At 45.1% G+C, this 16341-nt stretch overlaps 2 protein-coding genes across 2 annotated transcripts in view; one reads left to right on the top strand and one right to left on the bottom strand.

Moving 5' to 3' along the window:
- Nucleotides 1-16341, top strand: part of LOC137414229 (uncharacterized) — a 193399-nt gene that overhangs the window by 73212 nt on the left and 103846 nt on the right. The window contains exon 4 of the mRNA XM_078779442.1: nucleotides 188-248. The gene's annotated coding sequence lies outside the window, so the exon portion shown is untranslated. The remainder of the gene's footprint in view (nucleotides 1-187; nucleotides 249-16341) is intronic.
- The window catches only part of LOC137413929 (growth factor receptor-bound protein 2-like), a 115321-nt gene that overhangs the window by 24373 nt on the left and 74607 nt on the right, over nucleotides 1-16341 (bottom strand). Inside the window, exon 4 of the mRNA XM_078779441.1 lies at nucleotides 512-680. Within this exon, the coding sequence (XP_078635567.1) occupies nucleotides 512-680 (169 nt within the window). The remainder of the gene's footprint in view (nucleotides 1-511; nucleotides 681-16341) is intronic.

Raw genomic sequence — 16341 nt, 5'->3', positions numbered from 1 at the left:
GATCAGTGACAAAAAACTCAATGTAATCTATTTTTAAATTTAGGCTGTAATGCAACAGAATATCTAAAAAGTCAAGGGGTGTGAATATTTTCTGAAGGCACTTTGTATATACTCGAGCCTTTTCGGAGAATTTAATTTGTCTCATGTATTTGGCTGCATATTTGTGCCCTCCCTCCCCCCTTTACAGGGTTATTCATCTATGTCAATGCTGCATAGTGAATGGGACAAGTATTTGGGAAAACTAAAAGGTACGTATCCATTTTCCAAGTGAAATATTTCACCGAAGTCATTTCTTTTTCTGAAAAATCCGTAGGCAGAAGAATGTCTGAAAATAATGATGCCTTTTGAGGAACTTGCTGGAACAAGACTGTTAACAGGCAGGGTCGATGGAGAAAAGGTGATAAAAGGAGTGAAAGTGTAAATGTGAACCTTGGGAAGGAGGGATTTAAAATCAGGCCTTCACACTGACACACGACCATTACAAGACATCTGTAATACCGCCCACTCTTACCTGAGGCAATGTCTCCATGTCCCTGAGGAGAATGTGTTGCGTGCGTGACACGGACGTAGTGCGGTGATATTCCACCAGCTCGTTAAGAGAGTTGAATTTGACCACCCACAAGAAGTATTTTCCTGCACCATCCCGTAGCACTTTAAAATGCTGAACTCCATCACCAAACCTACAGCCAAAACAATGAATGCATAAACTTTCCTTTATTCTCAATCTCAAACCACCTGCTTGGGGTGTCGATCAATGAAATTATACATGCTTCCAATGTAATTCACTTAAATAAATATATTTGGTATGGTGTTGTTGGTGTTGGCTGGTGTTGTAACTGTTGTAACTGTTGGCTGTTGTAGCCTGGTGTTGGCTTAGCGGTTAGGGTGCTGGCTTGGGATCCTAGGATCCTGGGTTCGAATCCCGGTCGATCGCTGAATTAACGCCAGGGGGGTTGACTCAGCCTATCATCCTTCCGAGGTCGGCAAATTGAGTACCAGCTTCCTGGGATGAATGATCCCGGTGTGTACCCCGATTTAGAATAGGTACACCGTATCCCTGCGCATCGTAAGAGCGTGACCAAGGGTTGGCGTCAGGAAGGGCATCCGGCCATAAAAGCATTGCCTCAAACAGGGAACCATGATTGTCATGGGGCCCGCAAGGCTAACCCCTGCTCTAGCGGGGAAAATGGCCTTAAAACGATCATTCATTCATTCATTCATGATATTAACTTTGTGGCAAGATGGAAGGAAAGTTATGATATTCGAAGTGTGATGCGGTGTATTGAATTAAATGTGGCATCAGGAAGACACTATGATATGTTCCCATGATTTGTAAAAATCCAAAACATAACTTGTTATTTGGGTTATACAATTGTCGTTCTATAAGACCAAGATTAGTATTTCTGGTTATGTCTGCACACACGCAAGTTTTTCTACCTTCAGAATCACAAAAATTTACAAACAGTATAAAATTGTCCCATCACATCATGGTCTTAGCCACTTTATATTTCCTTCTTTGCACTTGCTCAACATCATCATTGCATTCTAATTTAAGTTGGATATTCTTTTTATTGATCTTTTAGTAGAAACAACGTACCAATAGTATGAGGCTTATGGCCAAAAGCCTAATTTTACAATATATACCATGGATTGCCATACTTTCACAAAGGTGTTCAGAAAGTAGAGCAGTAAAATTACCATAATCTCTCAAAAATGCCATATTTCATTCGAGAGGTGACATTATTTGTCGGCAAACTCTTAAGGATGAGTTTCATCTGTTCTCAGGTGTGTGTCGTTGCTTGTTATCTCCATATGTGTTTCTGAAGGTGGAACGGAGCGTGACCATGACAGTGCGTGATATTGTCATGGATCATTCTTCTGTTACTATGCCAGTCTTGTGATAACTGAACTTTGATGTACAGAGAGGTTGTGGTTCATTCAACTTTGATTCTCGACTTTGTCAGTGTGTAGTACAAGTGTCGTGTATATTGTCCACCATCCTACACTCATCACACAACACTCATGGAACTTGCTGTCCAGGTGAAGGATACAGTTCAATCAAATGGAACAACAGATGGGCACATATTGATCAACGCACAGCCAACAAATATCATCTTGTCAAAGACTGCAACCGTCTCCTCCTTATTAGTCAGCAAACAGTCTATGGGTACAGTGCTACTCAAAATAGTGTACTTTTGACGCAACCGTCCAATCACCTTCTCTACATGTATCACCTTCTCCACAATCACCAATCACCTTCTCTCAACGCTCACCAAATCCACCCATAACTTTGCCCTCAACATCGACGGTTTCCCAGTATCCACCTCCCCTCACATCCGGAATCTTGGCATCATCTTTGACCAAACCCTCTCCTTCGACAAATACACTAAACAGATCACAAAGACAGCCTTCTTTCACCTGAAAAACATCGCCCGTCTCCGTCCATCCCTCTCCTCCACGGCTGCAGAAACCCTCATCCACGCCTTCATCACCTCCCGTCTGGACTACTGCAACAGCCTCCTCTATGGTTCACCCTCAATAATCACCAATAAACTCCAATACATTCAGAACTCCGCTGCCCGTCTACTCACCCATTCCCGGACCCGTGACCACATCACCCCCGTCCTTTACAAGCTTCACTGGCTCCCCATCCCCCAGAGAATCCAGTACAAAATCCTCCTCTTGACCTACAAAGCCCTCCATAACCTGGCCCCATCCTACCTGGCTGACCTCCTCTCCAGACACACTCCCACCCGCAACCTCCGCTCTGCTGGTACCAACCTCCTGACCCCCCCCCCCCACCCCCCATCTGGACCAAATTCAGATCCTGGGGGGACAGGGCCTTCTCCATCGCTGCTCCCACCCTCTGGAACTCACTACCTCACACCATCAGAGACTCCTCCTCACTCACCACATTCAAAACATCACTCAAGACCCACCTGTTCAACACTGCATTCAACATTTAACCCACAGCATTTAACCCCTGACTATCTCTTCTCCTTCTCCTTCCTTTTGCTTTGATTATTTACCTGTTGATTTTTGTCTTTTTGCACTTGTTTTTGGTACTCTGTCAAAGCGTCTTTGGGCTTCTTGAAAAGCGCTATATAAAATAAATGTATTATTATTATTATTATTATCCTAGCATGTGCTATCTTCATAGTGCTCTCAATCTCGAGGGGAGAAAGCTGAGATTTTCCTTTTGTGAAAGCAGGAATAATTACATCCACACAATGAGGGGAAAGCTTGTTATCTCTACTGCGCACTGTCTTTAGTATTAAAACCTGTCAGCAAAAATGACATCACCAGGCATCAAATTGTCTAGAAAAGCAGATTTTCGCACACAAAGCACATTTTCTTCATATATGAGAACACCTTTAGAGGCCATTTTTCCCCACAGAGCAGGGGTTGGCCTTTTTTGGGCACCGTGGTCCCCTTTTTGAAGCAATGTTTTATGGCCGGATGCCCTTCCTGCCACCAACCCTGTTAGTCGCCTCTTGCTACACACAGGGAATTACTAGTGAACTGGTACTCAATTTGCCGACCTCGGAAGGATTACAGGCTGAGTCAACCCCCCTGATGTTAATTCAGCGATCGACCGGGATTCAAACCCAGGATCCTGGGATCCCAAGCCAGCACCCTAACCGCTAAGCCAACACCAGGCTTCGTATATGAGCACACAAAAAGAAACGTCGAGTTTCACTCAAGTGTTGTGTTACTTTGCCTTGATTCTTAATTACAGCTGCTATTCTTATGGTAGCGCACACCTTCAAATGTTTCAAACTGATTCAAATGTTTCAAATTTCAAGTAAAAATACTGAACACACGACACTGAACTGCGAATGTGCCTGTGTCTAAAAACCCAGCCAACATGGCCGCCACGCCCAACATGGCCGAAAAGTGATGCCATCTGGGAACCCTCCATACTCCATAGGCATAATGTTAACGATTGAAGATACGTTCCTGGGTGGAAATTTCCGGTCCTAACTTAACTCGAACCTAAGTAAAGAAAGTAAATGTGTGAATACAGTTCTTGTAAAGGTAAATATATAGTAAAGGCATAATACATACATACATACATAAATAACAAAAATAAATAACAAAAATAAATAAACAAGAAGACGTCAGGCGGAGCACGATACTTGCAAAATCCGCCCCCGCCCCCAAGAAAAAAATTTCCAATGATAAAGCAAATTGTCCATTTCATCAAGATTAAAATTGACAATCTTGATCAAAGCTCGGGTCAATAGGAAGAAAAGTGACGATTTTTCAGATGAAAAATGATGATTTTGGGAGGTTGACCTTTGACCTTTTGACCTCAAAAATAGCTGGTTTTCCTATTTAGTGACAATGTGCAAATGCTGTTCAATTTTCAAGTCAATCGGATGAAAATTTAGGATTTTAAAAACATGGCCTATGTTGACCTCAAAAATACTTGGTGGTTGAATTCAATAACCAGATATGCAAGTCCTCTTCAAATTTCAAGTCAATCGGATGAAAATTGAGGATTTTAGTAATTTGGCCTATGTTGACCTTTTGGCCGATGTTGACCTCAAATATACTTCTACTAGTGGGGTCACCCGTGGGAATCCCACGGGCATGGACGTGTGTGACATTTCGACATATTGAGTTAGATGCTGCACCTGCACATGCAGTTTCACAATAACACACACAGACACACACACACACACACACCTCGTTTTTTCATTTCTGTACCTCACAATTCGGTCTCTCTCTTATTCACAGACACGCACACACATACACACATATACACACACAAACACACGTACACCCATACACATATATACACACACATACATATATACACTCACGTGCACCCACACACGTACACCCACACACATATATACACACATATACATACACACATATACACACACACACACACACACACACACACACACACACACACACACACACACACACACACACACACACACACACACACACGTCCCACATGTATATATCCCACATGTATATACATGTTTAAAGTGTACGTGCACTTCCCCCCTCCCCCGCCCGGCAACGCTGGGTACTTCTGCTCGTAACTAATGAAATAAAAACGAAGGAACATCTCTCAGTAATTTCCTGAAACATATTTTACTTCCGGATAATAATGTTGAATGAAATAAGAAAGAACGAAGATATACATGTCGTTTTTGTGCCGACTCTCATAAAACGTAAAAGTAATAAATGTTAACGGAAAAGAAAAAGCGAATTTTTAATATATGTCGACATTTTCCCCGAATGTTATTTTAGGCGGTGTATTTTCGTGTATCATCGTGGCGCGATTTATTTTATAAATATATCTCGGCAATTTCCCGTGTGTGCGTGAATGTTCTCAATTATTTCTGACACCGAGTCTAAAACCATCGATAAAAATTAAATCAGATGGTGAATTCGAGATAAAATTGTGAGGGTGACTCAATGAATGGGCTTTAGTTTACAGGCCTTTGAGAATTCATTTCGTTCTATAAACGGAAACTTTCTTGGGATTCTCTTCCCGTTTTTTTCAACCGAGTCTAACACTATGTTAGCGACTGTTAAAAATGAAATGATATATCGAATTAGAATTGAAATAAACCTGTGTGAGAGAGAAAGACAGCATGGGCCTAACTAAACAGGCCTCAAAGCCATTCGAGGTAATAAAATGGTGGATATTTGTTTACATGAAGCCTCTCCAAGAATGGGTGGAGCTACTCTGCAAACCGACTAAGCCACACCCCGGACAGAGGTCCAACAGAATCACCGTAGCCTATTATAATATAGATGTTGACATCAAATATACTTGGTGGTTGAATTCAATAACCAGATATGCAAGTCCTCTTCAAATTTAAAGTCAATCGGATGAAAATTGACGATTTTAGAAATTTGGCAAAGTTGGTGACCTTTGGCCTATGTTGACCTTTTGACCTTTTCACCCCAAAAACAATAGGCTTCTCAATTGGGAGGACCTATACAGCTTGGTGAAGTGTCGTAACGATCGGTTTAGAATTGTGACCTGTAGGTCGGTGACAAACAGACAAACAAACAAATGAAAAATCGGTCAGAGACCGAGGACTTGCCGGAATGTACTTTTTTATCGGCCATTTTGGACAAATATGGCGGCCGAACCACGTGGCCGATGACGTCATCATTATTTCTTTGCTAAGCTAATTTATTCCTAGATTATGCTCAAGAAATTTCATCTTCATCGGATGACGTTTTGTACTTGTTGAATTTTGACGTCATAATGGTGGCACCTATGACATCATCATTAACAAATTTTATTCCCCATGGAGAGTTCTTTACAATGAGCCATGTCTCAATTTTTTCTATTCCGCACTTTCGGAGATATAGAGGTGCAAAGTTTTTCGGGTTTTCCATGATGGCGGCCGAACCATGTGACCGATGATGTCATCATTAATTTTTTTTTTCTGCACCAGTTTATGCCGACATGGCGCTCAAGAAATTGCATCTTGATTGGATGAAGTTTTGTACTTGTCGAATTGTCGAATTATCGAATTATGACATAATAATGGAGGCTTTGGGCCGGGAGAGTTAAAAATTGGGCCAAGGCAAGACAAATATGTGTGTAAAGTATGGCGATTCTATGTGCAACGGTGTAGACGTAGTACTGCGCACAAACAGACAAATAGACAGACAGACAGACAGACAAACCAACCAACATACTTGCTGGAATCTTTTCCGGCAAGTAACAAACAAACAAACAGACAGAACCACAAATGCAACCAACCAATATACTTGAAAAATCTTCGATTTTGCAAGTAATAAATAATTTATGGATGGTTTTAAGTAAACGCGTACGTTACTCACCAAAATCTGTGCAAGTGTCCAGGTCTGGGAGGTGCGGTTGTGGGCAGACACACGGACGGACAGACAGCCGGACGGATAACCCAAAAACATAATGCCTCTGGTGACCGTCAACGGAGGCATTAAAAAAACCCTCTGGTGCGTTTATGTCGATGTACATGATTCCACATCTGCGTACTTCCTTTGTCGGTGAGCACACATGGGCATCGCAATAAAGATTAATTGAGTTTAAAGTGCCATGTCCCATGGATCTGTTACCACATTTTTCCCACCTGCCATTTATAACTTCATTTTAATTATATTATTCCCGATGTTTGTGGCAAAATACACCACCCAGGGGCTCTGTGGAGGATTTTAGATGTGGAGACATGAGGGAATTGTATTTTTCCCAATATAAGTGCACAAATTAATGCTTCTTCTTCCATTGACAACACAAAATGGAATTTATTTTTTGAAACGGAATTTAGGTTTTATGGAAATGAAAAAGGCCATTAAAGAAGACATCCTCGTTTTATGATTTGGAGATCTATAAAACCTCTAAATGTGCCTGAAGTCATTTGTTGAGCATGCATTGTTGAGCATGCTTTTATTTTTGATAAAAAATAATGGTTTCGAAATAATTTTCTCAGTTATTGCTATGATCCAGAAAAACTCAACCCATGCTTAACTTCTTTCCATGTGTATATATATTTTAGAGTTAAAATTAGTCTAAATGTTTTTCTGCTATAGAAAAGTTGATCCAGCTTGACATTGGCCCAATTATACCACGTATTACCATTATGAATTTGCTAGGTTGAGCTCCCTAAAACGAGCCATTTTTTTGTAGGGAAGGCCCGTGAAATTAGTATGTGGGATTATGGACAAATTGGGGCGTAGAGGAAGATGTGTTGTTGTGTTATTGGCGATATAATATTGCCGATATATACATTTTGAGAACAAGGGAAAATGTTACATTAATATATCAGTGAGGGGACAAGGAAAAGGGCAACCTACTGAGCTGTTGGATGAAGGTGGGGCCACAGTTGGATAAAAGGAAGAATGGAACTAATGAACAGGAAATAGTGGTGAGCAGGAAATGCAGTCATCTGAAAGTAAGAGGGTTGGGTTATAGGTGTGGTTAAAAATATATAACCACCTTTAGAGGCCATTTTTCCCCGCAAAGCGGGGGTTGGCCTTTTTCGGGAACCGTGGTTGTTGTTGTTTTTCGGTCCCCTTTTTGAAGCAATGTTTTACGGCCGGATGCCCTTCCTGACGCCAACCCTTTTTGCCGCCTTTGATGACAAACAGGGAATTACCAGTGAGCTGGTACTCAATTAGCCGACCTCGGAAGGATGACAGGCTGAGTCAACCCCCCTGGCGTTAATTCAGCGATCGACCGGAATTCGAACCCAGGTATCCTAGGATCCTAAGCCGGCACCCTAGCCGCTAGCCCAACACCAGGGCATGGTTAAGGAGGTAAAAAGATCACATGTCAATATGGGAGATGACATGAGGCGTAGGTTTGCCACCTGCTTGAAGCCCTATACGCTACATAACCACTACCGAAAGGCACTTATATAAATTAAAGGAAAGAGAAAAAAAGAGTGGAAAAATGGCAGGACCACACTAGCTTATATTATTTATGATATACACCACATATAGTATTCAGTAGAACCACACTAGCTTATATTATTCATGATATACACCACAGATGGTATTCAGTAGCACCACACTAGCTTATATTATTCTTGATATACACCACATATAGTATTCAGTAGAACCACACGAGCTTGTATTATTCATGATATACACCACATATAGTATTCAGTAGAACCACACTAGCTTATATTATTCATGATATACACCACATATAGTATTCAGTAGAACCACACTAACTTATATTATTCATGATATACACCACATATAGTATTCAGTAGAACCACACTGGTGTAATAAGATGAATCTAAGTCTCAACTTAGGAGATGACCAGTTTAATGAACAGCATAGCAAGCCACCTCACTCGGGTCACTCGGCCTCGTATCTCTCATCCGGCCTCCCAGCCCCTGCGCTCCTTCGCATAGGCCATGCCCTCCGCTCACACCTTCATTTAACATCCCCCTTTCTCCAAAAAAAAATAAAAAAAATAGACAAGTTCATACAGAGCATCAAATGGGCTGGAAACATAAGGAGAGAGAGAAACAAAACAAAAAAGAAAGTCACAGTATTACCGGGTGAATTGCAATGCAGTTCAGGATGGCTATGCACCCACATGTTCACCTTAGCTCGACCACGAGGAATCAAATATTCAGCCTGACAGGCCGTCTAACTGTGCGACCAGATCGAGTTTGGGATGCCGGTGGTGTGGTAGGCGCTTGGGTATGTGGAGATGATGGTGGCTCCTCGTCAGCACCCAGTTGTCCCTTGGCAATGGCACGGTCAACATCAGTATCATCGAGGGAATTCTGGAACATCTCGGGCTCCGGCCGCCTTGACTGGGTCTGTTGAGCGTGTCGGATGTGGCGGCGATTCCACCTCAGGATGTTTCCTGTTTCCGTGATGACTTTGTATGGCATTGGCTCCGAGCAGGTGGTGTACACAATTGCTGGTTCCCAAGTGTGGGACCGCCCAGCCTCCTCGAGAACCTGAACTCGTTGCTCGGTTGAAGTGGCCCACGATCGGGGCCAACCCGGCAGTCAAAGTATTCTTTTTTGGATGCTTGCCGACGTTCAAGTGCCTCTAGGGTTACGTCCCGATTTGGTGCTATGTTTGGAACCTTGGTAGACAGGTTGGATTTCATTGTCCTCTGATTCAGTAGCTCAGCAGGTGATGCGAGGTGGCTGTCGATGGGCGTGGTCCTCAAAATGAGGAGGGCCATGTGTGGGTCAGCACCAGAAAGCTTTGTTTTGTGTAGTGTGTTCTTTATGGTTTGCACTTGGCGTTCTATGAAGCCGTTTGATTGCAGGTAGTGTTACGGACTTGGCCTTAATGATTGTTGTTATGAGTATTGTTGCTGGTTCGAAGTTCTAGATAGTATGCTTATTGTGACTTAAGGGAAAGGGTTGTTGTGAGTAAAAGATTTAAAAGCGCTCCTGGTAAAATGTGGCCGGAAATCCAGATCGAGACCGGAAGAGGTGGAGCGAAGGAAAAAGAGACGTGGTGGTTGAAGCTCCGGGCCGAGCGTTCGACGTACTGGGCGAGGGAACTTTGCGTCCTTGAAGGGAAGTTCGGTCGATAAGAAATATCGCCGTAGTGCGTGGAGCCGGTGTCGTCGGGTATTCTCCTTGAGGTTCCGGAGGATCCAGGCCTTGAGAATCCGGGGTGGAGCGAAAGCCGTCCGCTATCTTGGCCACGCGAGCACCCGGCCGTGAACCGGCTTTCGTCGTGTCGGCTGGACATTATTCCCTGGTGGATTGCCGGGAACGGCTGTGCCAGGAAGGGACACGTGAGAATTATACGGAGGCTCGCGGGTTGAACCGCAACGTGTACGTCGGAGCGCATCTTTGTGAGGTTCCTCGCCACCGCTGTGTTGCTGGGGGCTGAGCACATGACCTCGGGGTCGTCTCGCTCGGCTATGCCTCAATTGACCACTGGGCCTTGACTCCCCGATCGCGGGAGGGAGCGCATCTTTGGGAGGTTCCTCGCCACCGCTGTGCTGCTGGGGGCTGAGCACGTGACCTCGGGGTCGTCTCGCTCGTCCACGCCTCAATTGACCACCGGCCCTTGACTTCCCGATTGCGGGAGTGCACAGAGACATTGGGACTTCGCCTTGGAGGAGAGCAGAGACATTGGGGGAGGTGCCGTGAGTGGGGTTAAGGGGCTTCACAAGGATATTATCGTAAGATTTGAAAGTAGGGGTGATTGCCCCATTGCTGTATGGCTCTGTGTGTGTGATTTATAATATAGTATGGTTTGTTTATAACTTGGTGTGGTTGCATCATTGGTTCGGCTGTTTCATTTGCTGGTTCCATTGAGGGACGTTATTTGCTGGGTTTCAACCAGGGATAACACATCTTTCTGCCCGGGACCCTCTCGGGGTTCAGAGGTCCACCGAGACCAGAGGAAAGGGGGGGGCCCGTAACAGAAATTGGGGGCTCGTCCAATTGATATTCGTGGGCTCGCAATTGGGTCTGCGTCCAGGATCTAAAAAATTCCTAAATTTAGTCCAGGAAGGAATTCCCAGGTTTGGAACTTTTCCAACATTCCCAAATTTTTTCCAAAAACAAACAACAACAACAACAAAAATAATAATAATACTTTTGTTTTTGTTCGTTAAAAATTTCTTGTGGGAAGGTTAACAGGTGTTACCAGTAGTCACTATGGCGTTTGACGCAGAGAAGTTTATGGTGACCCCGAGTGAAGCACAGTTCAGAGCGTTAGTAAAATCGGACCTCTGGAAATTGGCCAAACATTTTAGCTTGGAGGTCCGAACTAATATGAAGAAGGCAGAGTTGCAGACAGTGGTGATACAATCTATGGTGGGAGCAAAAGCATGGGAAGAGGTAGCCTGGAATTGGTTACCAGAAGAACAACAAAATGTGGAGCTCCGGAAACTGGAGATGCAATTACGGAGCCAGGAAAGGGAAAAAGCACTGGAAAGAGAGGAAAGGAGAGTGGAAAGGGAACTCCAGGAAAGGTTAGAAGACAAAAAAAAACAGAGGAAAGGAGAGCTGCAAGAGAACTCAAAGCAGAGGAGAGAAGAGCCGAAAGGGAGTTAAAGGACCGTGAATTGGCGCGTCAGCAGGAAATTAAAGTCAAGGAGATGGAGTTAATGAGAGAACGGGGAGAGGTACCATCCCTGCTGACTGGTTCGACACCTAGTGAGAACACCTGGGATGTTGGCAGACATGTGAGGCTGATCCCACCCTTCAATGAAAAGGAGGTAGCCAAGTTTTTTCCACACTTTGAGAAAGTGGCTCGACAGTTAAACTGGCCTGAGGAGTACTGGTCCATACTAGTGCAAAGTGTTCTGGTGGGTAAAGCTCAAGAGATTTATTCAACTATACCGATTGACCAATGTGCAGATTACAAGGTATTGAAGAAACACATTCTCAAAGCCTATGAATTGGTCCCGGAAGCTTACCGGCAAACATTCCGGAATGCCAGGAGGAGGGAGAGTGAGACCCACGTGGAGTTTGCCAGATTGAAAGAAACCATGTTTGATAGGTGGTGCGATTCAAAAGGAGTTGGGAAAGACTTCGAACTATTGCGACAATTGATCCTGGTGGAGGAATTCCAACAGTGTGTCCACGAGGACATTAAAATACACCTGGAGGAAAGGAAAGTACCAAAGTTGTATGAGGCAGCGACCATGGCAGATGACTATGCCTTAACCCACAGGATGGAGTTCCACAACCCTAACTTCTCGCCTAGACTTAGCCAGGGGAGCTATGGTACGGCAGGGGCGGAGAACGAAAATTCATGGGGGCGGCCTCGAGAGGAGGACCACTCTGATATCACGACTTCTAGAGGTCAGAAGTCAACGGTTTCAAGGCAGACGTATCCTCTGTGGGCCTCGAGGCAGACCACGAGGTTCTCCTCCGGGCCTACTTGTGCTTTTTGCCATAAACCAGGACACTTGATGTCCCACTGTCATGCTTTGGGAAAGGAAAATCAGGAGCGGAGTCCGACTAGTACAACTCCGAATGCGATGGCAAACGTGAGAAATCGCCCACAGAAGAGTTACCAACCATTTATTTATGAGGGGTTTGTCTCACTGGAGGGAGACTCGACTATCCCAAGACCTGTTAGGGTATTGAGGGACACAGGAGCACATCAATCCTTAATGCTTGAGGGCATTTTGCCATTGTCGGAGAGTACAGCAACTGGTGATAGTGTTCGGTTACAGGGGATCGGTGGCTGGGTGGCTCCCCTTCATGTCATCAATCTAGAGTCTGATTTGGTGTCAGGACCGATCACCGTGGGGTTGCAAGCCACTCTTCCTGTAGAGGGAGTATCAGTTGTGGTTGGGAATGATTTGGCCGGGGGTCAAGTTTCTAGTAACCTGATGGTTGTGAAAAAGTCCGATATGGGAAATAACACCACACCAGTCAGGGATGGAGGCAAAGTTGGCAAGCTTTTTGTAGGTGGACTGAACTTCAAAACAAAGGAAGAGGTTCTGGAGTCTACCTTCAACAAATATGGACCGCTTTTGGAAGTGCTGCTGATAAAAGACAGGGAGAGCCAAAAGTCAAGAGGGTTTGGTTTTGTCACATTTGAAAACTCAAAGGACGCAAGGAATGCAGAAAAGGATCTGAATAACCAGAAGTTGGAGGGTCGGACCATAACAGTAGGGAAGGCATTTCGTCGGCATTGAGGGGGCTACAGAAGAGGACAACTTGGCGGTAGTGTTGGTGGTGGCCGCAGCCGATATTGCTATGGAGGCTCCCAGAGTTACGGCAGCTCCCGAAAGGACGACTATCAGGGTAGCGGCCGAGAAGGAGACCGTTATTCACGTGACTACAGTGACAGGTGGTCCAACCATGAATCTCAGGGAAGTTAGAAAGAGTTGAAGCACTGAATGCTGCGGAGCAGCCGAGCCAAAATTCCTACACGGATTAACGGTGAACGCCACGTTCCTAAAGGCGTCCATGTAGTAAACGTTCCTGCACGGACTAACCGTGAACTTCACGTTCCTAAAGGCGTCCATGTAGGGAATACTCAGCTCGGCCTCCCGGGAAAACGTGCTATCAGGAGGCAATAGGTGGTTTGTTTACAAGTTGGCCTGCAAATAAAGTTTTCACTGTGGTCAAACTTTCTTTCCTGAAGGGGGGAAGTGTTACGGACTCGGCCTTAATGATTGTTGTTATGAGTGTTGTTGCTGGTTCGAAGTTCTAGATAGTATGCTTATTGTGACTTAAGGGAAAGGGTTGTTGTGAGTAAAAGATTTAAAAGCGCTCCTGGTAAAATGTGGCCGGAAATCCGGATCGAGACCGGAAGAGGTGGAGCGAAGGAAAACGCTCAAGCCATAAACGGCAACATCATCAGCAATGCCGATGACACCTGGACATTGCTCAAGAAGTTTGTCCATCTTGGCTTGGAAGACGTCCTGGCACATCACCAGTCCAAACGGCATTCGCCGGAAGCAGTAACGGCCATATGGCGAGTTGAAGGTCATGAGCAACTGGGAGGGAAGATCGAGCTTGATTGACCGGTACCCATTTTTGGCATCCAGCTTGGAGAAAACCATTGAGCCTGCAAACTTGTGTGTCAGCTCTTCAAGCGTGGGAGTACGGTGGTGGCACCTCTTGATGGCACGGTTGAAGTCCTTCGGGTCCAGGCAGAGCCTAAGTTTGCCGTTTGCTTTCCGCACGTAGGTGAGGCTACTGACCCAGTCTGTAGACTCGTCGACCTGCCGTATGATGCCTTGTCTCAGCATTATGTCTAGTTCTGACCTTACTTCATCTATCATCTGGATGGGGCATCGACGTGGTGCGTGTATTACAGGGGGCACATTGGGGTCTACCATGATGCGATACTGGCCTGGGAAGTTTCCAATGTTGTCAAATTGGTCCGGATACGTGCTCAGCAGGTCACCCAACGTGTTAACTGGCTTGTCACCCGTGCAGTTCTTCTTCACCGAGCAGTGCAGGGTGAGGAGTTCAAGGTCCCTACAGGTGGGCAGGCCGAGGATTGCGAAGCCAGCGGCCTTGACTACGAAGAACTCTGCATCGACCCACTGGGTATTCCTTTACTTGCAGGGGACGACAAGGGTGCTAAAATTGCCGAATTTGTGAGCCATTGTAGGCCGTTAGTATTGTCTGGGGTTTCTCCTGAATACGACCAGGTAGCGGCAGCCCAGAGGAGTCGACATTTTGGGGATACATTTGTCTGTATATCCGAAGGGGCAAGGTGTTGCCCTCTGCCACAGTATCGACCTTGACTCTCAGGGAGTGATCACCAGCTCGGTCAGGTAGTGAAATGGCCAAGTCCGTGAAAATCTCTCGCCGGGAATCCATGGTCTGGCTGTGGATTTTGATGGTGGTGAAGCTCAACGTGTTGCAGTCCATGTCGGGGTCTTCATCTCTCCCCAGGGTGTGGATGGGCTTTCGAGCGAAGGATTTGTGCCCTCTGGTGTCTGGGCGGGTTGTCTGCCGGCCTTGTTCTTGCCTCGCTCTTGAGAGACAGACAGCCTTCCAGTGGTTTTGCTTTCCGCATGCCTCACAGGTTGAGCCCCATGCTGGGCATCGGTGTCGGGGCTGGGGTGGATGCTGTCTTCCACAGAAACGGCACTCTTTTGGGTGGTACCCAATGGTGTGGACAAAATTGGTTGCCTGTTGGGTCTAGGTAAACTGCTGCATGTGAGTGACAGAGGCCTCATGTGCCCGACTTATTTCCAGGGCTTTGTCCAGCGTGAGAGAGTCATCCTTTGCGAGGAGCTCTTTCTGTAGCTCCTGATACCACGTCCCCGCAATTAGCTGTTCTATTATGTGCTCGTCCGCCTCGGGGGTCTTGAACTTGCATTTGTTCGCTTGCTGGCGGCATCTGGAGATGAAATTGTCAATAGTTTCATCTTCGTCCTGCTTAAAGCACTGTAAGCAGAAACGAGCCACATGGTAATTTGCCTGGGGTTTCAGCTCAGCTTCAAAACGCTGCCAAACAATCGCTGGCGTCACGGTGTTAGGCCTTGTGTCATCAGCGTGCTCAAGGCCCCACAAACTGAAGCGTCGCAGGCCTTCCTCACCTGATAGCAGGAGAATGTGGTCGACTTGTTTGTCACCTGCTACATCCTTCACAGAAAAGTACAGCTGGATACGCTTTCTGAATAGCTCGAAGGCTTAACCGAGGTTGGCGCTGGTCCAATCCACGCACGGCATCATGGGTGCGTCCGCCATTGTGAACTTGGCTACGAATCCCTAGATGGGGTTCCAATCGGGTTTGGAGGTTCGCCTTTCGCTGCCACCATGTAATAAGATTAATCCAAGTCTCAACTTAGGAGATGACCAGTTTAATGAACAGCACAGCAAGCCACATCACTCGGCCTTGCATCTCTCATCCGGCCTCCCAGCCCCCGTGCTCCTTCGCATAGGCCACACCGTCTGCTCACATATTCATATGACAACTAGCTTATATTATTCATGATATACACCACATATAGTATTCAGTAGAACCACACCAGTTTATATTATTCATGATATACACCACATATAGTATTCAGTAGAATCACACCAGTTTATATTATTCATGATATACACCACATATGGTATTCAGTAGAACCACACTAGCTTATATTATTCATGATATACACCACATATAGTATTCAGTATAACCACACTAGCTTATATTATTCATGATATACACCACATATGGTATTCAGTATAACCACACTAGCTTATATTATTCATGATATACACCACATATAGTATTCATTAGAACCACACTAGCTTATATTATTCATGATATACACCACATATAGTATTCAGTAGAACCACACTAGCTTATATTATTCATGATATACACCACATATAGTATTCAGTAGAACCACACTAGCTTATATTATTCATGATATACACCACATATGGTATTCAGTTGAACCAC

This window comes from Myxine glutinosa, chromosome 5 (assembly GCF_964187855.1).
Source record: "Myxine glutinosa chromosome 5, kmMyxGlut1.1, whole genome shotgun sequence".
Taxonomy (NCBI): domain Eukaryota; kingdom Metazoa; phylum Chordata; class Myxini; order Myxiniformes; family Myxinidae; genus Myxine; species Myxine glutinosa.
Note: the sequence above shows the minus strand (reverse complement) of the source record. Positions and strands in the feature narration are given on the sequence as shown.